Source organism: Spea bombifrons, chromosome 2 (assembly GCF_027358695.1).
Source record: "Spea bombifrons isolate aSpeBom1 chromosome 2, aSpeBom1.2.pri, whole genome shotgun sequence".
NCBI lineage: Eukaryota > Metazoa > Chordata > Amphibia > Anura > Pelobatidae > Spea > Spea bombifrons.
The window spans coordinates 34,095,058-34,122,353 of NC_071088.1; the positions used below are offsets into that span (position 1 = coordinate 34,095,058).

A 27,296-nucleotide genomic window follows, 5' to 3' on the forward strand; every position below is an offset into this window, starting at 1 on the left:
GCCACAGTGTGTATCCAGGTCTAAACATCCCTGTGTTCAAGTTAGCATCTGGGGACATATCTTCTGTTTTCTTTTCTGGCATTGGAGTATTGCACCTTGGTCTTAAAAAAAAAATCTGAGTAGGATATCACTTATGAAGTCAAATCTATGCAATTCACCTTTTTTAAATAAAACCTTACATTGGCTGAAGAGATTGAGGAGGTGGAGCACCATTAGGCTATAAGTGAGTGAGGCTGGGAATCAAAGGATTATTGAGATAGTAATCCCCATTAAAGCACAGTCAGAAATGCAGCATACCAGGCAATAACACAGTGGTACAACTATTCAATTTGGATATATAGATATACACAATTCTAGTTAATTAAAAATATATGCTTATAGAGCATTTAAGGTATACATACAGTTATTTCTTCTCTTAGATCCAGCTGATTTTGAATATTATAGAGGTTGGATAATTCTGTAATTTTCAGTTTTTTTACAGTTTTCGCATTTCTTGTCAAGCAAAGTAAAGTTGTGTTCCCTTGATTTTTAGCAACGAATGGTGTAAAATGATGTATTCGGGAAACAGTAAAATATCCTACACTTTACAGTTGTCTAAATAGGCTTATGGAATTATTGTCCCCTGGGTCAGTGCAAATTCTTCAAACAGGGCCAGTCCAACTAGTTGTACTAGTGCATATTTTAATTGCAAGGGGGTACTGCAGGGGACATGCTGGTCTGACTTTGATGCCTTAGTGTTGCAGTCCTTGGTCTGTTTCCTTTTATTTTCAAGATCTGCCCTGCGTACATCCTTAAAAGTGGAGACAGTGCAATGAATGGTATGTCTCCAACTCTCGCGATTGGAGGCTAGAGCAGACCAATGGCAATGGTCAATGTGACCGGCACTAAGTGATTTCGTCAGAGTCCTTGTACCTCTTCTTTGGTGCTCCCCTGTCACGGTGACCAGTGGCGAGTTCATCATACAGCACAATTTTGGAAGGCGATGATCTTCCATCCTGGAGACATGCCCTGCCCAAAGGGCAACTTTGATGTTGGTGATGAAATAATTTTAATGGATGTTAAGAATTTTGCGGAGACAAAGCAGGAGTCGCAGGTGATGATGATAACCCGTGATTCACAGCTGTACAGGAGAGTAGTCAGTATGGCAACTTTGTACCTCTCTTCAGATGCTTGTTTCTCCAAACTCTCTTATATAGTCTGCCAAACTTTGTCAATCTTGGCGTCTGAGAAGATGGTGCTCCCAAGATAGCTGAACTGATGGACTGTCTTCAGCTCTAATTCTCCAATGGTAATACGAGGGGGATGGTAATCCTCATGAGGTGCCGGCTGATGGAGGACTTCTGTCTTTTTTCATGCTGAAATCTAACCCAAAGAGCTCAGCAGTCTCCATAAATAGGGCATTATTTGCTGTAGGGCTGTCTCATTGTGGAAAACAAGGGAAACGTCGTCAGCAAAGAGCAGCTCTCTGGTGAGTTGGTCCACTGTCTTAGTGTGGGTCCTTAGTCACCCCAGGTTAAATAACCAGCCATCGGTGTGGTATCGGATGTAAAAAGCCGTCCTGCCGTCCTCTTCATCAAGGTCTACAGTAGCCCTTTAAAGCATCAAGCTGAAAAAGATTTTAAAGAGAGTTAGTCCAAGAACGCAGCCTTGTTTTACGCCATTTCCTATTGGGAAGGGTTGTGAGACGTTGTTGTATCTGACATGGCCACGTTGATCTTTGTGTAGCTGAATTATCACATTGAGAAACTTTGGGGGACATCCCAGCATTCCATGATTTGCCACATACCTGCTCACCGTGTCAAACGGTTTGGTGAAGTCAACAAACGTCACATACAATCCCTTGTTTTGCTCCTAACATTTCTCTTGGAGCTGTCTGAGAACAGATTCGTGTATAGTGCTAGGCTCCCATACTTCCAGACCTCGGGTGGGATTCCGTGTATTCCTGCTGCCTTATGATATAAATTTAATGCATTCATTTCAACTATGCAGCTGAACTTAAATTAATTAAACTTTTAACTAAACCTTTGATGTGTTTGGATTCGAAGTGTGATCTTCATATACTATTATTATTTGCACAGTTAACCCTTGAGTGCTAGAAAAGTGTCTGTATTTAACCGTAAATACAGAATCAACTGATAATAATATGCGTTTTGCAGTTCCAATGATAGCTATTTTAAGCTGCCTAACCTGTGACAGTAACTGTATCCAATGGGTTTTCTGGCGTACCCTCATTAGCAGATATTTAATTTTGTTTACTGAGGGTATTATGGAGCATAAAAAATCAGGCACAGACAACACCAATAAATAGGACATGGCTTTGGATACACTCTAACATGAAGCTTGAGATTTCACGGAGATTGCATTTGTAAAACTGAAGCAGTGATCCGGTCGTGCAATGCATAGATCGGCCCTGCGATGCAGCAGGTCTGCATATTAATCCTTTCACAGTCTGCTTTGCCTCACGTAATGTCAGGCCAAAGAGACTGGAAGACTGAGCACAAGGACGGTAAGATGCTAGGCTCGCAGCTGTGGCTGGTTCATTTCGGAACGTATGCCTTACTACATTTTTAAGTGACATAAATCGACCTGATATGCCCTGTTTACACGTTATACATTCCTGTGGCGCTTTATAAACCAGTATATAATAATCAGAATATTACAGCTGATTACGTAGACTCCATAGCAGACTTGTTTTGGGGAAGTGGCTCCTGACCGCTTTGCTGCGTAAAATAAAGTAGCCATATCTAATACATGGCTAGTACTGCCAACCTACCCCAGCTCCCATATAGAGCACTTCCATGATTTCATAACCATGGAATGAAAGCAGTAAAATTCTCAGATTTCCAATACTAACGCAAACTCACACACCCAGACCACTCTCAGTCACACTTAGTCATTTTAATGTTAAGCGGGTTACCTATCATACGTACAGGCTGTCTCTAGTGATGCTGCCTGCTGCTGCTAGACACGCAAGAGTAAAAACACGTGACCCTGGTCAGTCATTAATTTCTGAGGTTGCCGGTTACTCTGAGGAGGTAGCTGACTACCAGTGGAGGCAATTAAATATGAAAAATCCAGTATCCCTGTAGGCCAGTGCAACCCTGAATAATTGCCTTAGAGAATAGGCGTTGCATTTCCAAATTGCTTTCTGAGTGTGGTTGAGAGATCTTGAGCTCTGTAACAAGGCTCTCATTGCCGATATTGGTAAATACACCTACCTTTGTAAAAACAAACTGCCTCAGTATTAGTTACTATTACTAGTAGTTTAGAAGGCCCTTTGCCTAAGTGCTAAAACTTAGTTACAAGTTAGCAAAGACACTGCAGAGTTTTCCAGCTTACCAGTTTGGTGTGATTGATAGCATGTGCTGTAGGGCTGGACACATGCCACTTATCGCAAACATGGATCTCCCTCCGCATGTAGACAAACTACTGAAAGGGGCATCAAAGTGCAGGGCAAACAGAATAGATCACCCACATCATACGCCACAACAAAATACTACCTTTACTACTGCCTGCAAGCTAGCTGCTGGACTTTTGATAAAACAAACCACAAATGACTCAAACCACCAGGAGAAACCACAAGTCAAATGTTTCAAAAGCACATGGGGGGGGCTGCCAACAGCTGTTCTTGCACTTCTTTGGTTCTCATGGAAAATACATTAGTTGCCTTTCTTTTTTGAAACAGTAGCAGTGTTAAAGGTACAGTGAAGCCTTTTCACCAATGGCTTTTACAATGCAGGCAGTGGTTGTCTAACTCAAGATGTTTAAAATTAACCATAATTCTGGGTTTCTGTGAGCCTAACTTTTTCTGCCATTCTTGTGACGCAACGACTTAGCCCCCTTGCAATCAGCCTTCTTATCTGCTGGCTCCAAGAGACAACCCATTTAAAGCATTTTAAAGGCAAATACAAAAATAATAATTAAAAAAGAACAAACTTGATGTGATAGAACTGTTTGTGTCTTGTGTTCATTCTTTTATTGTTTTAATGATATTTTTAAAGATGGAATTGCTTGTCCACACTTGTTCATAACCATGTGTAATGTATCAGGGTTCTTCATATTTGGAGCTGAAACCCAATGAAAGAGGATTCCAATTGCTGAAAACATTTCCGTATTGTATATACCGGTAATAAAAGAAGGTGTCCTGACTGCATGAAAAACAGGTTATGGTTATCCAATCACCAAATTTGACATGTTTGATATTCTTGTTTATTAAGCGCGTTTTGACTTTTTTTTATTTTAGGTCGCAACATGGTCTGGGACGTATGACCCTGGCAGGGAAAGGAGCAAGGTATTTACAGTGTTTTGTTATAATTATTTGCTAGTATGTCTATATTAAGCTTTCCTGAATTTCAAAACTTGTACTGAGCACTTACATGGGGAATTGCAATGCTCACTGTAAATAAGCAGGTAGACATTGATTTTAATGCACCCTATGGTACAAGAATGACACCCTTTAGCACACCTTGGAATTTGCCAAGTTTACCCAGAGACTCTGGGGAAAGCACAGCTTCCCCAAGTACCCTGAGCAGTTTTTTGAATCTATGGGCATGAAAGCATCATTTGTTTGTGCCCTGTCCCTTCCTGCTAAAGAGTAACTAGAACTATCTGTGTCTTTATGCACACTGCTAGACCTGTCTCTGAATGAAGAGGGAGTTCCAGGTAGCCAACTTTGGGAAATTTCAGACATGTACAGAAATGTACATACCGGATTTATACACCCATTGACCCTTGTTGTGCAGTAAGGACTGTGAGTGCAAGAGCGAGCCTCCTCCTGAGTGTCCTGAGTGACATTTTCATTGTGTGGCCGCTGGGTGAAGGGGGCAGAATCTCTTTGTCAGACCCAGAGAGTTTTCATAAGCAACTATGGTTAAAACCAAAATATACGTATATTAAAGAACCATTCTGGCACAGGTGGAACAATCGACAGAAATGTTCCATTGGTTGCTATGGTGATTGCACCACTTTTACCAGTCCGCAACAGAATGACTTTTTATACTTAACCCCTTAGAGGAAAGGCATCCAAGTACTTTACCACTTTGCCCCATGTAAATTCTTAACTGCTTCTATTTTTTTAGTTTGCCGGTCACTTCTGTTAAGCTGCTTACAACTTTACACCTGTCCTAGCTGTCTGTTTCAACATTGGCCCTCCTTCCTATCATATTAAAGAAAAAAAAAGATTAACTACTTATAATGCTAATTACCAGTACTAATAGAAAAGAAAAATAGTTAAAAATAATTTATTCCCATATTTATTCTGCCATTAAAATGTTAGCTCCATTGCAAATTTGTTATCTTAATGAAGACTCTGAATTTTATTTACTAAATTTTTTTCAGACACCTTAATAAATTTGACAGACAATAAAAAAAAAAAGTTTTATAGTCAGTAAGTTTCTAACGTATGGTTAGTAGCAATTTTTTTGTCATTGGCCGTGATCTGCATTCACTTATGAAGCCTGGATGTCTTGGGATTGATGTAGAAGAGAATTGTCTTGCACTTTTGGAATCTTTGAAAAACTTTCTTTTTGTTGTATTTATTTAAAAGGCTGATTGTGAATACAATCTGAATGACGGTTTGCCGTCCATTCTCTGTGAAACACATACTGCTTTAAGATATTTAAATTCTCTGAATGCCAGCCATGTGTGTAATGCGGTTTCAGCTGTCCGTTCTGCACGGTCAACTTTAATTTCATGGAGCAATGTGTGTGGTCCACCACTTCCTGGTTGGCAGGCCCCTGGAAAATCATTAATGATGTCATTGAGAGGATAGCCAATCACACTGCTGGCAAAAAAAAAGACTTTAGTACATAGGGGGAAAAAATCCACCTAATTATAATTTACTAGCAATAATTTACACATTAGAAATATGGGTGGTTCTAAAAACAAAATGACATAATTAAATATGGCAAGCTTAAAGAATAAGCCCCGGCAATTAAATCTTTCCTTGGTTATATAAATAACATACGAAGAAAGGAATAAAAAGACCGTCATCTATCAAGACATGTTGAGGAACCTGGAGCATGCTGACCAGCTCTGGACATTCAAGTTGAACTGTGTACTGTGAAAATAATTTAATGAAGTATATAAAAGCAAATGAACTTTTGATCAGCGACCAGTGTAGATAATAGCGCAGTATAAAATATTATGTTCGTTTGATTGAGCGTCTGATGTTTCTCAAGAGCTTTGCTTTTCTTCCAGAAAGTCATATGGATATAAACATTTTTTTTTCCTGGGCACATAAACTGATAGATAAGGGGTTAAATAATTCCGTTTATCTCTGGCCTTTGCCTGCATTCCTCATAAATAACTAATTGAACATATTCCTGTTGATGAGACTGCATAACAACAAGATGGTAGTTAAAGGGCAGGCCATAATTTATGTAAAACATGCCTAAGCAGGTCAGGTTACAGAGGAAATCAAGATCAAAGTTTGTGCTCTGTTTAATAAACTTTCTTCCTTTACTATACATAGACTATAAATTAAGGGCTTTATTAGCTAAACCTGTCTAGTATGTGGTACTGCTGCTGTAGTCCGTCCACTTCAGGATTCTTGTATTCTGCGTTTAGAGATCCCCTCCAGCCCGCCACAGTTGGCCCGTCATACCTGGGAATTTTCTATATGGGCCAACCCTGAGAGTCTTGAAATATTATTAACCCTTTAATAGCCTGTTTCTATCAAGATTCTATGTAGCGACTCGCCAAAGGTATCAAGCAAATGGCTCTAAAACCAGTCCTCATGGAAACCTTGACTTGTCATTATTTAAAGATGCACTTACAGTAATAGAGTTACTTGCATACACCCTGAGAGCCCAAGATTTGGGCAAAAACCCTGAGATTTAGGGGCAAACCCTGAGAGTTCCCAGGTATGGAGCTATCTGGGTATTTTTAACTTGAACTGAGAAATTCCCCTCTGACTATTCTCATTTGGATCCATTCATTAAGAAATCTGGTGATTCATGCCCTCCCATGCTAACATTTATTAATATGTGAGTTTGCAAGCACCTGTGACTTTAAATTTTGCTACTTTAAGACATTTATGTCCTTGCCTCAAACTCATGAAAGAGAAAGACATATAGTCCTCCTCCTGCAACATATAAATTTAAGTATAATCGTCCATTAAAAAAAACACATAAATTAAATAAGCTGAAACAGGGGACATCTATTGACTTAAGGTGAAAGTGTTTATTATTAAAATTATTTTTAAGAATCACAAAAATACAATTCTATCCATACCTGTGGAACAGTAGATTTTAAAATAACCTCTAATTGCCCAGGAGTTTTTGTATATATACTCCTGTCCACCACTGGCTCCAAAAATACATTGCATTCATTGACAAAAAGACAAAAGTGCAATTCATAAATTCCCCCAGGACCCCCTATTCCAACAGCCTGTGGATGGTGGGGTGAGGGGGTAATAAAATAAGCCTTGATGGATATTAATGTACAAAAATATACCCTATGGCATAGATGCTGTGTTAGTGTGTGTATTCATGTACAGCCACCAACTGTTAGAGGGAGAATGTGGCTGGTGTTCTTTGTTATCTACACATATCTACAATATGTGCGGCCAAGTTGTGTCAACCTCCTACATCTCAGTTCAGATGTAAGAATATAGTCTTTTAAGCACTTCACTTACTTCTTATTGCCTAATTCTGTTTAGGATTATCGAATTTTCTTCATTAAAAGAGACACAAGGACTAATATCAAAACACATGTGCCACTTCAGTCTTAGCTTTCCAAACGTGACTACATACGGATTATCCGTACTGCTGCCATGGACAGAGTCAGAGACTTACTGCCTCGCTCCCATCACTATATCGATGTTAGCTATGTATGTTCCGCGAGTACGATGCATGCTGAGTTTTAGAAGATACCACCATAAACATGGTGGATGATAGATAGCTATTTAGTGCATTGATGAACCAAAACTTCTCCCATGCTATAAAAAGTATAAGACAGGGCAAGCAAATAAGGTGCAAACTGGCCCTTTAATGTATTGTGAAAATGAATTTCTAATATTATTTTTGTGCAGTAATTGTTTTTTTCTTTTTTAATATCGATTAAAGGGTGGTGCAGACGTTTCCCCTTTATATTTTTCAGTAAACGGTTAAGACTTTAATAAAAAAAAAAAAGCAAGATGACATTTAGAAGAAAGGTTATGCTTTTGACAACCCATTTTTTTTAATATCTGGAGGTTTAAAGACTGCCTTGATGTTTGGTTTCCCATTCAGTAGCCTCGGCATCACGATAGATTGTACAGTGACTGCCCAAATGACAGCCTGTGCAGAATGACTGCTCTCCCTGCCACTTAGAGATCCTGATCTAAGTAATAAATGCTTCCCGCTCCTATCTCTGTTCCCCGGGCCTGCTCCTTCTGCCTTAACATAAGTGCCAGCGCCTCATCGCCTAATCAGTGAAGAGAGCAGCTCGACACGATGAAAGAGAAGACAAGGTTAGCATAATCTGGGATCCTGCGCACCGAAGGGTGACAATACCAGATTATCATGCCCTATTGGGAAGAAGCATTCGCTCTGGATGCTAGCAATAGAATGTTCCTACCCGATGGCATATTTATGGGTGTATCAAAGCATTTTCCTGCAATATACATTACATTAGTAGCAATATACAGTAATTCGACTAAATATTTAATATACCAGCTTTTACCATCAGGTCAGCTCTGCAATGCAATTTCTAAAACGTATATGGGGAGTTGATATATCTTTACTGAAGCTCACCTAACCGGCAGAATAGAGTAAAATAGTACATACCTGGAATCGGGGGGCGTCTGCTGACTCCTCCATTGTTAATTGTATAAGAGTTGTGCCGTGACAAAAGTATTTTACTATTAATAGGATAAAAGAGTATTCTATTGTGTGCTGTTAATCAAAACATGCTTTTTTTAACATGAAGGATGACAGATGGTCTAGTTTTGAGACACCCGGTATAATTTCTTAGGTTCTATGGGGCTCACTTACTTGTGCAATAAGGTCTAATGCATGCCGAGTGGCACACCTTAGTTATAGGTCTTAAAGACATTAAGTAAGCAGTCACACATCTCTATCTAACTTCCCAATATAATCATGAAACACGGCAGAAGGTACAGAACCACTAATCTCTGTCTTAAATGCACCTGCACCCCCCAGAACCCCTAAAAATGAACTACAATTGCCATAATGTTAATCCCTCTGACATGTGGCCCTTGCTACAGAGAATACGCATTCCAAAAATGCAAGCAAAGATCCTTGAAGAAATATTGATATGATGTATGGTATACAGTATCTGATCTCTGTTTCATGGTTATTTCTTCCAGATTATGATGGCAGAAGAGATCAAACCTCTGAAGTGGTACCCATGCGTGTACCTGGCAGTGTCCCTGTTCCCACTTTTAAACAGGTTGGTAGTATACATAAAGTGGTGAAGAAAAATCATGTTTTATGCATTCCAGAGGAATACCATTGTGAAATTATTTTGCCCCATGCTTTTTTCACCGATCATGGCATGTGTCAGGGCAGCTGACCTTAAAGTTAGGGAACATGCTTTCACATCTATGTTGTGTACAGACATTGCGTGTGCCATCCGGCCACACATGCATGATTTCATAGCGGTTTGTATGCATGATGTGGAATTTGTAGATTGCAGCCCCCCTGAAATATGTGAATGAAGATTATACACGAGGATCTCTCATTTCAAATATTTTCTTAACCTTAGACAAATGAAAGCCCATACATTTACTGACATACTGTTGATAACAGCCACTAACTTAATGGACACACATATTTTCCATGAAAAAAGGTGACATTTAAACAGTTTTGCAAATTGTAAAATATTTGCACTTAATTAAAATTAACAACCTTGTTAATTAAGCTGGCTTCCTCAAAGACCAGTAAGAATGAGGACACTAAACATCGCACGCCATTGTCTTTTCAAACAGCTGTGACGGTTGACATCTATTGTAGAGAAAAGACCACAGTAGAAAAGAGCCTTATCTCCGGGAATGCATGTCTGTCTTGATAACCGAATGGCAAAGTAATCTCTGAACATTGTGGATGCAGCGGTGTGGTGGCTACCATACAAAGCTTAACTGTCTCAGTCCCATCCCATGTCATTACTGTGAAGACTACTTCATAATCTGCCACGATTTATTACCAAGAATTAACATCTAGGTTATTTGACTGGGAAATCGTCATGGCAGCTGTAGCATGTACATGTGATTGGCTTGCACATGGATTGCAATGGGAGTATGGCTCATGTTGATTTCTAAGGGATAATGCATGTGTGAGGAGCATACTTAAGTACACTTCCTGCATTCAGTAGAAGCAGGTAGGGGAAGAGACAAACAAGACAGAAATGCTCCCATAGAAAGAGCATACCGGCACCAATTTGCATGCAGTAAAAATGCACAGGAGGAAATCTTATCATTAGAGGGGTTTTTTTTATCATTAGAGGTTTTTTTTCAGTCTTTACACTTAATCTATTTGGAATATACAACCTGTCGAAAACCCAGATCTCAAAATCCCTATGGCTAACTTTTGAAGTAAATATCTTCAAAATAATTATCCTGAAAAATAAAGCGCCTGTGCAACAGGTAATTATAATTCATGAATTTAGTTATGCTGATAGACACAATGCTAAGTGTTTTCCGCATAGAGTAGAGAGCAGTTTGACGTTGAATGTAATTGCTTTCCAGAAACCATTAAACATCTTTACCTTCCATAAGAAAACACTAAAGGGGAGCACTGTGACCTGAGACTTGATTTTCCATCCCTTCTGGAAGAATTTCTCAGTGACTCATATACAGAAGAGGAAATGTTCTATTGGTGAAGAGAACACCTGCACATTATAGCCACTCTGTGTGAACGACGAATGCACACTGTATGGTAGGACGCGAGAATTATTACACTTGCAGGAAGGCAGTTTATATCCACATAGCTGACATTATTATTTTAGGAAACGCAAAAAGACGGAATTGCTCTCGGCAGGTTGCCCTAGTCAACGAACATCACAAATTACGTTTGTACTGAAGCACCTGGACCCATAATGTGGTAAAGAATATTGCCTAGCTCTGTAAACTGATATTGTCTAATTAAAGAAATATCTCAGGTATGAGATCAGTCAGTCGGGGCTACAAGCTGTGCCCAAGCTGAGACATGTCTGTAGACACAGCTGTACTGACGGTTTTAACACCAGTGAGGTCAGGGACAAAGTAGATGTTAGAAAGCGTGGAATCATTGGTGCTGGAAACTTGACACTTTTAATCCTTACTGTGCCATGTAGGTCTCTCCTTAATAAGTTTAACTGATTTTGCCCTCACCCTTTTTTAACGGTTGATCGTGCTGCCTTCGCTTAAAGCGTGAAGCTATTGCTACATTCTTAAAAGTAAAGGCACGTGTCAGAGAGGACTTTCCACTCAGGGTTACTTGTAGGGCAGCTGCAAGTAAAGAATCAGCACCACTTATCCATAAAAAGGCAGTCTAGGCTAATAATCATTGAAGCACTTAGTTTTACATGATCCACTTGCAGGGCAGCCCCAGCAATGCGCTTGCGCCAGGTGTTAAGCTGATCATTTGCCATCCACTTTGCAACTTATAGTGCATTGTCCTAAACTGAGTGTCAATGGTATAAGGTACATCCCAGCAGGTAACTCACCCCTAATATATACATACACAGAGGACAAGGTTTTTCCTCTGGTCCTCTAGCTTACACAGCACTCAATAAATGCAATAACAATTGACTCACTCAGATGGTGTTCAGGTCACCGGGTACTCAACAGCCTGGTTGGGATGAGGGAAATAGGCTAATCAAGATAATATCTGTCCTATGCACATGGTAAGGGGTATGACGCAGAAGGCGCAGCATCTCCTCATTCTATCCACCAAGCACAAGAAGAGGATGAGCACTTGCAGGGTTCCTTCTGTTTTTTTTTCTGGAGAAACCCACAACATTGTTTGTTTTCTCTTATTTGCAGCTATTTCAGTGCCACGATGATAGCTTTGTGTTTCCACCACCTCCACAACACTATGGGGTTAGAAGATAGCTAGGGTTTCCGTAGCGTGTCGCAAAAGCTTTAGACCTAGGATAGAGGAGATGAATATATATATATATATATATATATATATATATAATTATATATATATATATATATATATATATATATATATTAGATGGATTTTGTGTAATGATAAAAATACTTAATACTGAAAAAAATTGTAATTAAATCTGATTGAAACAATACCTAAAAAGATTGTTTTCAGAGGTATGACATATATTTCATTATATAAAATGCTTTACCCCTTTTGGTCATTCTAGCATACATGATTCTTTCTTAGTCTTCAGATGAAGTTATGTATAGATGATATGCACAAAAATGAAATAAAAATGATTCCGAACATTACGCTATTACCGACATATATCCAAAGTCCTCTAACGGAAGTATTATTTTAACTCCTATCTCAGAGCATTATGACTGCGTGGTATCTGTCACTACTACACAGCTGTTGCTATACGTTGTTTCCACCATCCAAAACTAGTTCTGCCATGATCCCCCCCAAACTAATCAGTTAAGTGTATGTGGGGTATCTGGTTGCGTTTGTGCGCTTTGGCCGTGGGGCAGAGAAGTTGCTCTATGTATTTTGCCAATAGAAAATACAATCGTTAAACCCAGAAATAATGATTTTGTATTGCTTGGAGTGGGTGGTTTTACGTCTTCTCAGTCACCTGACTTTTAGGTCAGGAAAGGAGATCCCTTGAATTCGCTATCGTTACTTAAAATATTGTCAAATCCCTTTTTTTCCCAAATCTATAAAACTGAAGCCTAGAACAGTAGCTTCTTCTGTGCTTGCAAGGAACTCATTAACAGTAAGAAATAGTATCCAGTGCCCTCTTAGACACGCTAATAAGAACTATGCATGTACGATGGAAAAAGAACAAGCACATTGTTAGCATTGAAAAGCTTCTCACCAGTAAAACATTTCTGAACAAAATCACCCCATCTCATGCTGAAAAGGCTTAATTCAAAAACATGGGTGGTCTCGTTTTACTGGTTAACTTTATGCCTGTGCTGAACTTAAGAGACCCATTGACACCGCATTGACCCAATGCCTTCAGGATTAAGCCAAAGAGCTAGGACTGTGCTGAGGGCCGTGTTGTCATTCCTCTGTGCTCTGCTCCGCTGTGAGGAGATTTATCTTTCTTGCCATTGGACTGAAATAATTTAATAGAGATTCAGGGTTCTTCTAAGAGCAGCAGGGACGACAACAATCTTCGATTCCAGCTCACCAGGAAATACAGCGCACGTTAACGGAGGAGAAATGGAATATTATTCTCCCAAGGCCAGTGATTTCAAATGAAGCACAGTGAAAATGGAGAAAACCTTCCATAAAAAAAAGATAGAATTATGGCGTTTCCAATAGTATTAGCATGAAAATGATATTGAAGTACCCCTTTTTTCTATTTCATTCTAACCTTATAAGTGGTTCAGATTATGGTTTAGCATTCTGCACTGTGCAATAGTGATGGGACCCACTAATTTTGATGTTGTCCAATATTCCCCCATTCTAGTAATAAACAGAGTAAAAGCATTCAAGATTGGTTAGGATAAAAAACGTGATTTATAACGGGCAGATTAGATGGACCAATTGGTTCTTGTCTACCACCAAAAACTGTGAGTTTATGTAAGTAGTCCTGGTTCTTCATTATCATACATATATGATAATAATAATGTATTGATTCAATCACAAAAGTAATGACATCAAAAAGAAATGACATCTATAGGACTAATTTTTTAATCCAAAGTGCTATATATTCCCACTTCAAGTTTATCACCACATTTATCACCACTTATGTCATTCAAACTTCTTTAAGGCTTTCCTTAAATTCAGAGGACATGAGAAAACCTGGCATAATCTGATCATCTCGCCACAGTGTCTCTTTAGGGACATTTGATGAAAGCTAGCCCTGATAAGTCTATCAGACGTTCCCAAGACTGGATGACTGCAGTTTTATAAAACCCAACTGTGGAGGGCAGAGGAAAGGCCTGTAATTCCATTTAAATAGCAAATTAAGGTAAAGCAAAGGGTAGGGTGACACAAATCCTGAAAGAGCCATAGCTCTCTTTTAAGAGCCTGTTCTAATTGCTTTTGGACACTTATTGAATTCAAAAGCAAATGATTTTACTTTATTGCAAATCCAATGCATGCGCCTCTTTAACTTGTGTTATAAAGGACAAGACACGTATTGTATTTAAAATACTAAGGAGGTAAAGTGCAGTACCTGCAGTAATTCTTACCCACATGCTGAGACTACAGTACGGCAGGAGGAACGGATAGATTTCTGCATTTTACTTTGTTATCCTCTTATAAAGGTGTTTAAAAGCAAAAACATTAAAAAGATGTCGAGAATTTATTTGCAGCAGGAGATGTACATTTTCATCCAGTTCTCGGCGGAACATGATGACTCAAGGTCACACTCCTTACCACTCTCCCATTAGAGGTCAAATGTTGCCCTGGAGGCCAAGTAATGAACTTTCACAGAGTTTCTAGCCCAAAAGCTAGAATTCCCTGGTATTCTCATCCAGTCTCTACAGATGAACTTAATGCAAGCAGTCGCGTAATCTACATTTATAATAGTGTCACCCATGTTACCACCCATTGGTATGGCACATATAGAATAATGCCAAAGGTTCTGTTAATTGTTTTATATTAATTAGGAATGGTTTTACATTTAATACTTGTGCTATATATATATATATATATATATATATATACCGTATATGTGCGTGTGCAAATGACTGTGAAATGTGAGCAGCATGCATTTATTATGTTCTACCATGATAATAACTGTTAAATTAAAACTACGCTTCATTGAAGCCTAATTTATTGTATATTAATCATGTGTATTATAGAGCCTGGCACAGTGTATTAATCTAAGTAATCATATGATTGCTCTGCTTCCTGTAGTTAACCGATTGACAAAGGTGTCTGTTATCTGTATTCCTAGTGGACTATAACTGACTGCTCCCTAAATCCTGTGGTGGTGGTACTCCACGAGGATGCATTGGAAATTCCCAGAACCGGATATGGCCAAGCTAAGAGCAAGCACCAAATAGACTTGAAAGAAATGGCAGTGGACAGAACCGGGCAGGGGTTTCTTAGGTATAAAGGAAAATAAGTTGAATTTGTTTACACTAAAAAAAAGGAATCTTAAGGCGTTTGATATCATTATACAGACACATACAGAGGCTGTTCTCTGGTGACCTGTTCATTAATAGGACAAAAAACAAGTGACAATAAGCGATTCCCTTCTCTGATTCTGTGATGTCACACATTTTTAAAAAGAAGGCAGAGGTGGGCACTATATATATATATATATATATATATATATATATATATATATATATATATATATATATTATAGTTAGCCCAGGGCTTGACAAATTTATTGTGAACCTAGGCGCCAGCTAAAAAAGTTAGGAGCCAGGATTTTTTTTTAAACTAACAGTTGGTTAGGAGTGATCTGATCATCATCAGCCCACTTACTAAACTCACAGCATTTGACCTGGAAGCACCCTGGACTTTCAGGTCAGTGCTGTTTTTTGGGGTTTTTTTTTTTTTAAATATTTTTTTTTGATATATATATTTTTTTTAACACTTTCAATGCTGATGTTCCATTGAAGCACAGCATTCATTGTGTGGGGACCCAATCAACACTGAACCCCCTTTCCTGAAGCTGCCTGTGGCAGCTGAAAACGCTATTGCAGGTTTCTCTGCAATCGCGGTTTCAGCCTACAGGATCACTCCGTGGGAGTGATCACAGGCTCGGGGGCGGGCTCGGAGTGGCTGTGCTGTCTTGCCCAGACTCCTGGGCAGACAGCAACAGCAGCGCCCCCGCGTGGTGACAGGGGGGCATTTTTTTGTGAATGTAAGAGGCTGACAAACTCCTAGGTGCCAGGACAAAATTCTGAGTCGCCATGGCGACCTGGCGCCTGGGATTTGTCGAGCCCTGAGTTAGCCCCTATGTAAATCCAGCGCTGTTTGACATTTCACAGCTTTTTGTGCTGTTTTATATTAATTGTTAATGATATAAACCTTTGCTCCCCAAGACCTTCTGTCTGAGTTTATTCTGCTCTTCCCATGTGGCTCTAAAACCCCTAGAAATGGGGCTCTAGGCAAATCATAATCCATAAATACAAGTTTCCCATAAATACAGCCAGATGAGATCTTAATAAGCAAAACGTATTGGCAAATTTTGAAGTATTGCTCAAAAATAACATTGCTTTGTTCTTTTTTTTATTTATAAATTATTGTATGACTCAAAATTAACTTACGCTTCTCCATGTGTTTTATTTGAGGATAGGATTAGAAATACTTAGGAGAGCAATCCTGCTGAGTTATATGTAATGGAATAGAACAGCATCCTCTAAATCCTTCAGACCTCAGGTGGTTGTAAACTCTTTGGCTCGGAGGATCAATGCAGTTCTAAGGAGCTCGTAAACCTGGCTCTATGTGTGGTGAAGGAACATAATGATGTATATACAAAGTTGTATACTAATATCTCTTCCTACCCCCCTCCCACCACCTAATTTTTGTGTTTACCATTTGAAAGAAAAACTGAATGCTTGTGCCAGCTTCTCTACTGTATTAAAAGCAAGTAATGTCATATCAAATGGCCATTAAGTATTTCACACACACTAGTTTAATCTATTGCCCCACATGAACATCCATGTGAGCTTCATGCATAATCAGGTTGTGCTACACAAACACTGTTTTTTTTCTGGAAACATTAGATAGGTCTGTCCCATTCACTCTCCCACACCCCTATCCTTGGTAGGTAGAATGGCTATAACCCTACTGGTTCAAAAGAGTCTTTCCTTCAGAGAGATACCTTTTATTGGGCCAGCTTTGAAAAATAGCCAGAGAGCTTATATGACTTGTTTTGTGTGTTGGTCCAATAAAAGGTACACTATATGTACAAAAGCATTGGGGCACCTGACCATTACACCAACAACCACTTTTATGACATTGCATTCTAAATACATAGACATTAATATATAGTTGGTCCCTCCTTTGCAGCTATAACAGCTTCCACTCTTCTAGGAAGGCTTTCCACAAGATTATGGAGTGTTTCTATGGGACTTTTCACCCAGTAGATCATTTGGGGCAAGACCACACCAAACTCATCCACCTTTATGGATCTTGTTTTGTACGCTTGGGCACAATCATGCGGGAATAGAAAAGGATCTTTCCCAAACTGTTCTCACAAATTGGAAGCATAGAATTGCTGAAATGCCTTAGTATGTCCCTTTCTTGTGAAAGACTTCCCAGACTAGTGGAAGATGGTATAGCTGCAAAGGAGGACCATCTACATATTAATGTCTATGTATTTAGAATGTGATGTCATAAAATCCCTGTTGGTGTAATGATCAGGTGTTACAATACTTTTGTCCATATAGGGTATCATCTTTGACTAATGACTTCACCAGGTAATTTTGGAAATAGATTTGGTTGTTCAGAAACACCCTGTATGAGCCCTTATACCTTTCTTTGACATGAGGACCATTGGGCATTTTTAAATAATTGCAACAATAGTAGTAGTAATCCTGTAATCCATGTTGATTGAAGCTTGAGGTTAATAACCAGTACACATTTCATTCAATGCTATAGACCCATTTTCCAACAATAATTGCATTAAATGTAACTTACATATATTTATTTTTCTTTAGAATCCACAATGCCTTTTATCCAAGCCATCCTGTTTTCGTCCTTACATTACTACATGTCATAAGTGCGCCGCTTCATGGGCTGGCCAACGCGTTTGTCTTTGGACTGGATAAGGAGACTTGGAGACAGCTACAAATAGCCTCAATCAAGGTGAGAATCTTATTAATGGTCACATTCTGTAAACAGGGAGAGATTATGGGAATTTACTAACGACAAGTTAAGCGCTGACACGGACCATTATTAGAACAAATTGATCATCATAATTAGTGAGCCATTATCGAAAGATTTTGTCGAGAGCTTGTTACAGGGGGAGTGTTTTAAAGAATCAGGAGAGCCGAGTTAGAAAGCTGATAACGGAATTTATTTACATTTATATAAATACACTTGCAGTTTATTTCAAAGAAGATTATACGGTAATTAAATTGTAACCACACGTAGTCTATGTGAGTGGGACTGGAGAAAACCTGCTCTTTTGGACCCGATCAACACTTGTGGAGTAGTACCAAGAAGATCTGGCCGTCCTGCAGGCCGTCGGCCCCAGGAAGAAATGAAAAGTGTTGCATATATCTGCGATGAGTGTGACCCCCAAAAAAGAAGAAATTGAGTATTTGGTATCCATTTTTGGCCCTTAAATTGGGCATATTTTTTTGGACCATTTGACCTTTTTTTTTTCACATCAAAGCACTGACCCCGAGGCTTCAAAAACAATCACTCTATAAATACCTATAGTTGGAGAGCTGCTGTCAGAAACCCCATTGGTGTCTAAATAATTAGCTTTTTCACTTAATACACAGATGTATAATGTCTGTTTTGCAATACTTGTACATGGCCATACCCAGATGTGCATCTGTGCTGGTGACATCTGGAGTACTCCGCATGGGACTGGGGCAAACTATTAACTACCTGCCTCCAACTTCAAAATCCTTAAAATACATAAAATCTTTTGGGGATTTTTGATCCTAAATTGGAATAAGTGTCATACTGGTTATTTATTTTGCTTTCATTTGTTGAAAACGGATCTATTGAATATAAATGGATGGATATTGCTTTTCATTATGATCCAAAATGATAGTAAAATCAATTTTTTAAAACCTTGATTCTTATAAATCAAAGTTATACTCTGAGCAGAATATGTGTAGTCTCACGTAACCTGTCACCGTATTCATTATAAAACACGTAAAGAGTTATTTCTTAACAAATAACCTGAAGGAGAAAACATTAGAAATGATAACTACCTTGTTAAACGAATTTAACCCAAAAGCTGTGTACCACAATTCTGTTTTCTAAAATTAAAAAAATTGCTAAATGATAAAATAGTAATATAGTTAGCCCAGGATACACATATGATAGCCCCCACAGGAGGTAGCGCTTATAATAATGTTTTAAGTTTGCGATGCATTTTACTGCATTAAAAATTGTTTAATTTTATTTTAAATAAATAAATTTTTCATATATTCTTGAATTAGAATTGAAATTAAATAAAAATCTATGGGAGTAGAAATAACAAGGAGAGAAGCTAAATTAGTAAGAAGTCACCTTTTCTAATTCTAATAACTCAAGAATGCATGAAAAAATGTATTTTAAAAAGACACAGCTTGCACACACACACACACACACACACTACAGTCTCAGATCCCGGTGGGTAATGTCTGTCTGATGGCACGTGGTGTTTTTCATGGCCGCTTCTTTCCCTGGCAGCACTTGAGTATAAATAAGAATGGCCTGCACCTGTTACTGGCTGCACGTCCACAGTGAATTTAGAAAAAAAGTGGCATGGATCTCTAGTTTGTTCCAAAAGTGAAAAAGGGTGGATTATTGGGTCTCACTGCTATCCGAAATGCTCAACTGCAGAGACCCCTTTACATAATGTGCGTAGCACCTGTGCACAAAAACATTTCCCTAGGGTTTTGCTACACATTCTGTGACAGTAATTATATATTTTTCCCTCTTGTATAATTTCTCAGCGTTTTTTCTGTAGTAAGACATCCTCCTATTTCCGTCTGTGCGGACTGATAAATAATGAGTCTCTGCTGTCTCCCACATCTGGAGAATTAAGCCTGTTAACCCTGTGCTATTTGACTACCCATAAATCATTAATTGTGTCTCGCGTGAAACCTGCATCCCGTATAATTGGACATGGATGTGTGTTTGCTTCTGTTTCGGGGTTTTCATAATGTGGGGCAGAATCCTGCATTTATCATATATTTTCCCTAAATGTTTGGGAAAAAAAAAGAAAAAAGGCAAATGATTGCACTGAATTCAGCATGAAAAAATCTAAACCGTTTTTTTTTCTTGTCCTTTTTGGAGGGTAACTTTAACTTCTGTTCAAATTAGTTGAGCCGATGTGGAGGGAGTGGGTACGGGGGAAGCAGAGCTAAAATTATATCACCTAAATATTGAAAAACACTCCAGACCACGGATGTCACACAGCATGCAGTGTTTTACATAACAAAAGTGTGCATTCACATGAAACTCAACTGTGGAAATAAGTTTTCTTCCTCAGAAGTTTCACTGGGATTGAAAGTGCTACTGTATGACGGTTTTATGGGATGGAGTCATTTTTTGGCTTGGTATTATCCTTCCCAGCCTTGGGTAATTGGGTCCATATGGATGCATGCTAAGATCTGGGTAACGGAGGAGTAGATATCGTCTGTCTGGATTTCAGTAAGGCATTGCACACGGTGCCTCATAAAAGACTGGGGATACTGTTCTGTCAGTGACAATTATTTCTGATGACTTCAAGATAAGCATGTAATGAAGTGTCACCAAAAGCAAGCAGGGTGCTAGGTTGTATAGAGAGGCATTAGTAGCCAGAAGAGGAAGGGACAGTGCCTTGCAAAACCCCCCTTGGTATTTTTCATATTTTGTTGCATTACAACCTGAAATTAAAAAGGAGCCACCTTTTGCAGTGATTACAGCCGCAAGTCTCTGGGGGGGTACGTCTCTATAAGCTTGGCACATCTAGCCACTGGGATTTTTGCACTCATCCTTCAAGTTGGATGGGTTCCACTGGTATACAGCAATCAATTCATACCACAGATTTTCATTTGGATTGAAGTCTGGGCTTTAACTAGGCAATTCCAAGACATTTAAATGTTTTCCCTTAAACCACTCGAGTGTTGCTTAGCAGTATGCTTAGGGTCATTCTCCTGCTGAAAGGTGAACCTCCATCCCAGTCTCAAATCTCTGGAAGAGGTTTCCCTCCCTGCATTTAGTGCATTCTTTCAGTCCTGGCTGGTTTCCCAGTCCCTGCCAATGAATAACACCCCTACAGCATGATGCTGCCACCACCATGGTGTTCTTGGGGTAATGAGAGATGTTGGGTTTGCGCCAGATGTAGCGTTTTCCTTGATGGCCAAAAAGCTCAATTTGGTCTCATCTGTAAAGACCAGCCCTGTAGAGTGTACGGCTCAAAGTGGTCCTATGGACATATACGTAAATCTCTGTTATGGAGCTTTGCAGCTCCTTCACTGTAAGCTTTGGTCTCTTTGTTGCCTCTCTGATTAATGCCCTCCTTGTCTGGTTTTGGTCGGATGCTCTCTTGGCAGGTTTGCTGTGGCGCCATATTCTTTTCATTTCTTAATAATGAATTTAATGGTGGTCTGTGGGATGTTCAAAGTTTTGGATATATTTTTTTTATAACCCAACCTGTGTATATAAAATGAAGTCATGTGACAGATCATGTGACACTTAGACGGCACACAGGTGGACTTTATTTAACTAATTATGTGACTTCTGAAGGTAATTGTTTGCACTAGATCTTATTTAGGGACTTCGTGGAAAAGGGGGTGAATACGTATGCATGTACCACTTTTCCGTTTTTTATTTTTTAGAATATTTATTTAATTATAGACTAAGGGAAAAAGACTAAAGGAACTCTATATGTATAGCTTGGCGGAAAGAGGAGATGTGATGGAAAGATTTAAATACTTAGATGTCATAATGTTAAATGTTAGATGTCATAATCTAAAAAAAGATGTCAAATGTTCAGGACCATAGATGTCCACGTTTAAATCTGACATGCCTAACATCAGTAAAAATCATATCTTCCAAGTACCCTTGTTTAGGCGGAACATTCTCTTTTTGGGAAACAATCAAGGATGGATCACAATCAGTTATGGTCTTGGTTCTAAGGGCCGCCCTCCAATATAATATAAAATGCCCCTTTTGCTCCATCGTTAATCAGCACATAGACTCAAATCACTATTTATAGGAGAACAGCAGAAAATACCTTAATCGAGACATGAATGACCCTCAATAGGTCACAAAACCACTTGAAGAGTCTTAGTAAAGCCCTACCCCTTAGCCATCCCTCTAAACACACTACTTGAAACAAGTGTTCGTCTATATTCATTTGAAATGTATCCATACTTTCCTATTTACAAAGCAAATCTTTATAATTAAGTGGAATTACAATACATTGATTTTTTTTATCAGATCATCAACAATGAGTTAATATTTCATCACTTCCATTTGTGGATTTGAGTGCATCCAAGTAGAAACCTGATAAAATCAATGTTTTCTTAAGTAGGTTTGATTTACAGATGTAAACATCAACCAACAACTTTCTTAAATATTCAAAATTTAATACAAGCAGCACAATTCTGATATATACAGCAGGGATGTTTAAATGTCAGCTAAAATAAGACATACATTTTATTGTACAGGTTGGCCATCCAAAAGCTTCCCGAAAACCCTTGAATGTGCCCTTGGGCTCTTAAAATCCAAGGAAGTTGCCTCATAGAGTGCATGGAGTTATGTTTTACAGCAGTTATCAAAATGAAAAAAGAATCTTAATTGCTGACAATTTATGTGGTCCAACACGGCCAAGCAGTAGTCCACTCAGCACAAAAAGTGGCTAGAGCAAATCTCCATGGAGAGCATCAGTTCCAAGCTTTGTTGAGGAGAATCTTGTGTAAATAAGAGTGCTTGAAATAATTATAGAGCAATTCATGGAACAGACACCCAGAGTTAATTTCAAGTCAGCACATAAAGACAGGCTTGAGAAAGACCGAACTTGTGTTTTGCTGAGAAGGTGAACGTTGTCAGAAGATGAAAGCTATCATATGACAGACGGTCGAGCCCGTGACTTGGAGTGTTAAAGAAATAACATATGACAACACATACAGTACAGCAGATATTTGTGTGCTTCAGACAGGCAAGTGGTAATTCAAGCAGCAGGCTATCAGCATGTGGCAAAATCTCGTAGCTTGAAGTGCTAAGTGCAACACATCACAGCATCGTCGTTGACTGGGGCCTTTGTGTCCTGGAGCATATCCAATGCATTTTTTCCTTGTATTAAAGCAAAAGTAACGTATTAAAACAGCTTTGGTGGTTAGGAAGAAGCTGATTTGTTGTCACTGAAATAGTGGGGACCATGGCATGTTTTACTCCTAAAAGTATCAAAGGTGACGCAGAAGGATGCCAGTTTCATTCAGCAGTGGCTGAAGGGTCAGAGGTTGACATTGGGTACAATGACAGCAAGATTTATGCCCCCAGCCAGTCTTATACCTATAACTACCCATACCTGGGAACATCCTATGGATGGCCGACTGAGCTCCCCCTCTGCTGTCTCCTTATAGGAGTTTCCTACTATTTATTAATAAATGGGAGATATGCTAATGCATTTTACGTCAAAGGGAAACTCGCACCACCCTGCCCATTTTTTTAAATAAAGCATTAAGTATGTGCATAATTCACACATAATGCTTAATCTTAAATGCTTCTAAATAGCTCCTGGAAGCTCAAAAGGCTCCGGCTAAGGCCTTGCATGAAATGTAGCGTGCAATATCATCACATACTGTATATACAAGGGCGGGAAAAATTATGGCAGATGTCCGTTGCCACAAGACTCTGCCTTATTTTTGGCTGCCACTTTTGGTGGGAAGAAAGAATATACAGTTGATTGTCCAAACAATGGGAACTTGGCAGGACAACCATGAAAAACATCAGGTACGTGTTCCATCACTCTGCTTTAGCTAACACTAAACCACTAAACGCATATCACTAGGTGCCCTACCGATTACACAACTATACCACCAAGAAACCCATGGGACTTCCTCTTTATAGGGATACTGCGGGCATTACATGCAGTGATGTACAGTGTCAATGTACAATTCACAGCTATTTAAGATATACAGTATGTCACCACAATTTGTTTCCTTCAGGTATGGGACAGATATATCTAAAATAAATATTACAGGTATTTATTCCATGTTATAAACCGAAGGTATCCTACACTTAAAAAACTAATAAAACGTAACCTTTCTTAATTATGTTAAAAATACGCACTCAGATGCTGGATATACCCAAGGAAAATTGTAATTATATTGTAGAACGTGCTTCCAGAATGTAGTATAAATAGCTAACAATAGATAGATCACTTTTAATATGTAAATGTACCCTAGTGCAGTGGGGGAAGTAAGGATTAGCCCCTCCCCAAGAAAACAAAACACCTAAATTAACTTGCCCTAATATTAGCACAAACCCAAAATAATAGGAAATGATCGCAAAAAAAAGGCTACAAAAGTCTTATATAACAATCCTTTTCCATGTAGCCATCTCATGGGTTATTCTCCATGCTGCTTACAATTCAGTGATTCTCATACATGAAGACCCTGGTGTATACTTTCTTCTGTTTTTTTGTTATGCTGTTATGCCCACTAGTGACCTCTGTCCTCAGTTCCCTTACCTACACAATGAGGTTATAAGGTTTAGAGAGCTACAGAGCAACCTATGGAGCTCCATAACTCAGTATCAGCTATAAAGAGACAGAAAGTGAGATTTAAGTGCTGCGATGTAGGGGTAGTTAATACTGTAAAATTTTTACAAAAAGAGCATATGTATGAAATCAGATATTTTAGTGAAGAAAGTAACATACAGTATATACCAAATAACTTATCTAATGTTGCTTGCACACAGATAGTTAAAATATTCAGAGCTGCCAAAGACAAATGCATTTCAGAAAATATTAAAGACAGCCTTTGAAATAATTAAAAAGTTTTATTGAAATAAAAAGACTACTAATTGGTTTATAACTACAGCCACTCACTAAAGTCAATAGGTCTTCGATTAAGTTGTGATTTAAATTGCATTTGCTTCAATTTGTTTAATTGTTTTTATTGGTGATTCAGCAGCCCTCCTGGACATTTTTTTAATTGAGGGGTCACATAGAATAGGTGCTTTTCAGGGAATATTCGTGGAAAAATGTATTTATTTAAAGAGGAATGACTTCTTTAATGGAATCATCAGGTCTTCCAATCTTCTGAGGCTGTGGGAGGATGGAAAAATCAATAGCTGGCATTTGATATGGATGAGTATGTGATGTGTTAACCTTGGTTATAGACAATTCCCAAGGCCAGCAAGCTTGTTTTTTTGTATTATTATATTCAGCTCTGTGGATAAATGGCTAGCTCCTAATATCTGACTGGCATCTTAATTCTACAAATATTTATCAGTTCGTGCTTAAACCTCTCCACTGACCCCTGCTGCCCAAACAACATGTGGGGCCTTACGCTATAAGCTTACTGGATTCTCAGTCCAGTCTGTATGGTTCTCTGACACAAGTAGCATGCCTTCCATCAGTCTTGATTTTCAGCCACAGTCCTGCTGTCGGATTGAGTTATCCCACTCTCCTGCTATTGCAAGCAGTAGGGATAATGATATAGTTTGGAAAATGCCCTGATCTTCCCTTCCATGGCCCAGGAGCTGTAAAATCAATTGAGATCTGTCCTGTGGCATGACTAGCGTTGCAAGGTGGCTGTTCCGGTAAGTTGGTTGGTGGCCATACCTCTGGTCCTGCCCACTTCCAAGGACAGCTCTGCCTCTCCCTGCCCCTTGCCAGGTGTCTCAATTTGGACCCCTGAAATTTTGGGTGGTATGAAGTGGAAGAGACTCTGAAGATGGACATCCAGGTCCTCACTATTTTTATCTTATACCAAACATATAAAAATATGGTAATTTTCTGAATTTCAACGGCACGTCTACACAAATTTGGTTAAGCCCTGGTCTTCTACATTTGTAGCACAAGGCTCAACGTAGGATAAGGACAAGGCTTTGTAGAAACAATGCCGTGCTGTGGGAACATGAATTTGTGGCTGAGATACAGGGAGTTCCTGGTTTAGCAATGATTTTTCATTCTATAATTTCAGTTCCGAGTCCTTACTGCCTGTAGCAATGAGCCGCCAGTATTACCTGTATTGTAATGTCTCATCCCTTGATAGATGAGGGTAGTATCAAAAGGACCAAGGGGCATTTTAATACCCAGTTTCATTTCAAAGGTTATCACCCTTTGATTGTCACCTAGAGTACGTTGGGGAGACAGATGATGATTGAATTGTTTGGTGATTGGCTTGCTTCTTTGGAAAACTGGAGTAAGGGTATTTCAGATACCCTGTGTGATCTGCGCTCCCATTCTGGACAGTCACCAAGAAGCAGTCAGCAATCTACTCTACAGGCAGTAAAGAAATCAATGAATTCTCCAGAAAAATCTAATCTCCCGGATATGCATTTGCACCCTTACACCACCCCCAACTAGTTGCATTAGATGGCAGTGTCCCATTATTCCATATCTATATGAAAAGGAGCAGATGCACAACTTTCTTCTAGGTAAGTGGCACCCAAGTGCTTTCAGCAAAGCAAAATGCAGACTTTGGGTTACAAAGAAGTTGGTTGGATGCCTATAGTGTTTCTGTTTTTTCCTGTCGGTATCCGCAGTTCAGCAGAGCAAGCTACATGAATAGAAAAGATCATCCGCTCCCCTCTGTCCGATAGAACCTGACCTTGAAAGTTAATCAGGGCTTGTAAATACAAAACTGCCTGCTACCAGCTGCCACACCACAGTGCTTTGATCACTGAGAAAACTTGATAAATAAACCTAATAAACATTTTATTGAAATGGCTTACTTCACGTTTCTACTCTCTTTTTTTGTAGGCTGCTTTTCAGTCTAGGTTCTTCGACAGAACAAAGATTAAGGAGTATCAGCCTGCGAACATGCGGTACACAGCACAGTTAGAAGAGGAGGATTCGTGCGATGACACTACAGTGCTATTCTCCTATCCGTCTGTGACATTAAGGGACAAGGGACCCTGATCATTCCTCATGCTAGGAAATGTGAAGGCTAAACACACAAAATCCTGTTTGGAAAGGAAAGTGGAAGAGAAAGGACGATCTTGGAATTCCTGATTAAGGAGCTGTCATAGTTCATTATTAATGCCCAGCTGTTAATATTTAATGCCACAGAGCTGCTCCCCGCAGCACAACCATAACACACGCTAGGGTCACACCAAACGGAAATCTCAGGACAGCAGACCCAATGGCCTGATAAATCATACCTGGAAATGCTGAGAAGCAAATGCACAATGCATCCTTTTTTTCATGAAAGACACCAAATGCCTAGTTTTCCATCCGTAAAACCAGAACAAAACAAAAAAAAGTGGTACAAATATATTCATACGACGCCACTACAGTGACGTTAAAAATCACTGACATTTGTACACTTAAATATGTATTTATATATATATGTGGTAAGATAAAGCTTAATATGCTTGTGTTTATATCATATTCATTAAAAACAATGAAGT

At 39.0% G+C, this 27,296-nt stretch overlaps 1 protein-coding gene across 1 annotated transcript in view; it reads left to right on the top strand.

Annotated features, from left to right (window-relative positions):
- The window catches only part of LOC128474981 (uncharacterized), a 164,057-nt gene extending 137,192 nt beyond the window's left edge, over window positions 1-26,865 (top strand). Inside the window, exons 10-13 of the mRNA XM_053457435.1 lie at window positions 4,244-4,291; window positions 9,311-9,393; window positions 17,717-17,864; window positions 26,647-26,865. Of these exons, the coding sequence (XP_053313410.1) occupies window positions 4,244-4,291; window positions 9,311-9,393; window positions 17,717-17,864; window positions 26,647-26,805 (438 nt within the window). The 3' untranslated portion in view covers window positions 26,806-26,865. The remainder of the gene's footprint in view (window positions 1-4,243; window positions 4,292-9,310; window positions 9,394-17,716; window positions 17,865-26,646) is intronic.
- The last annotated feature ends 431 nt before the right edge of the window (window positions 26,866-27,296 follow it).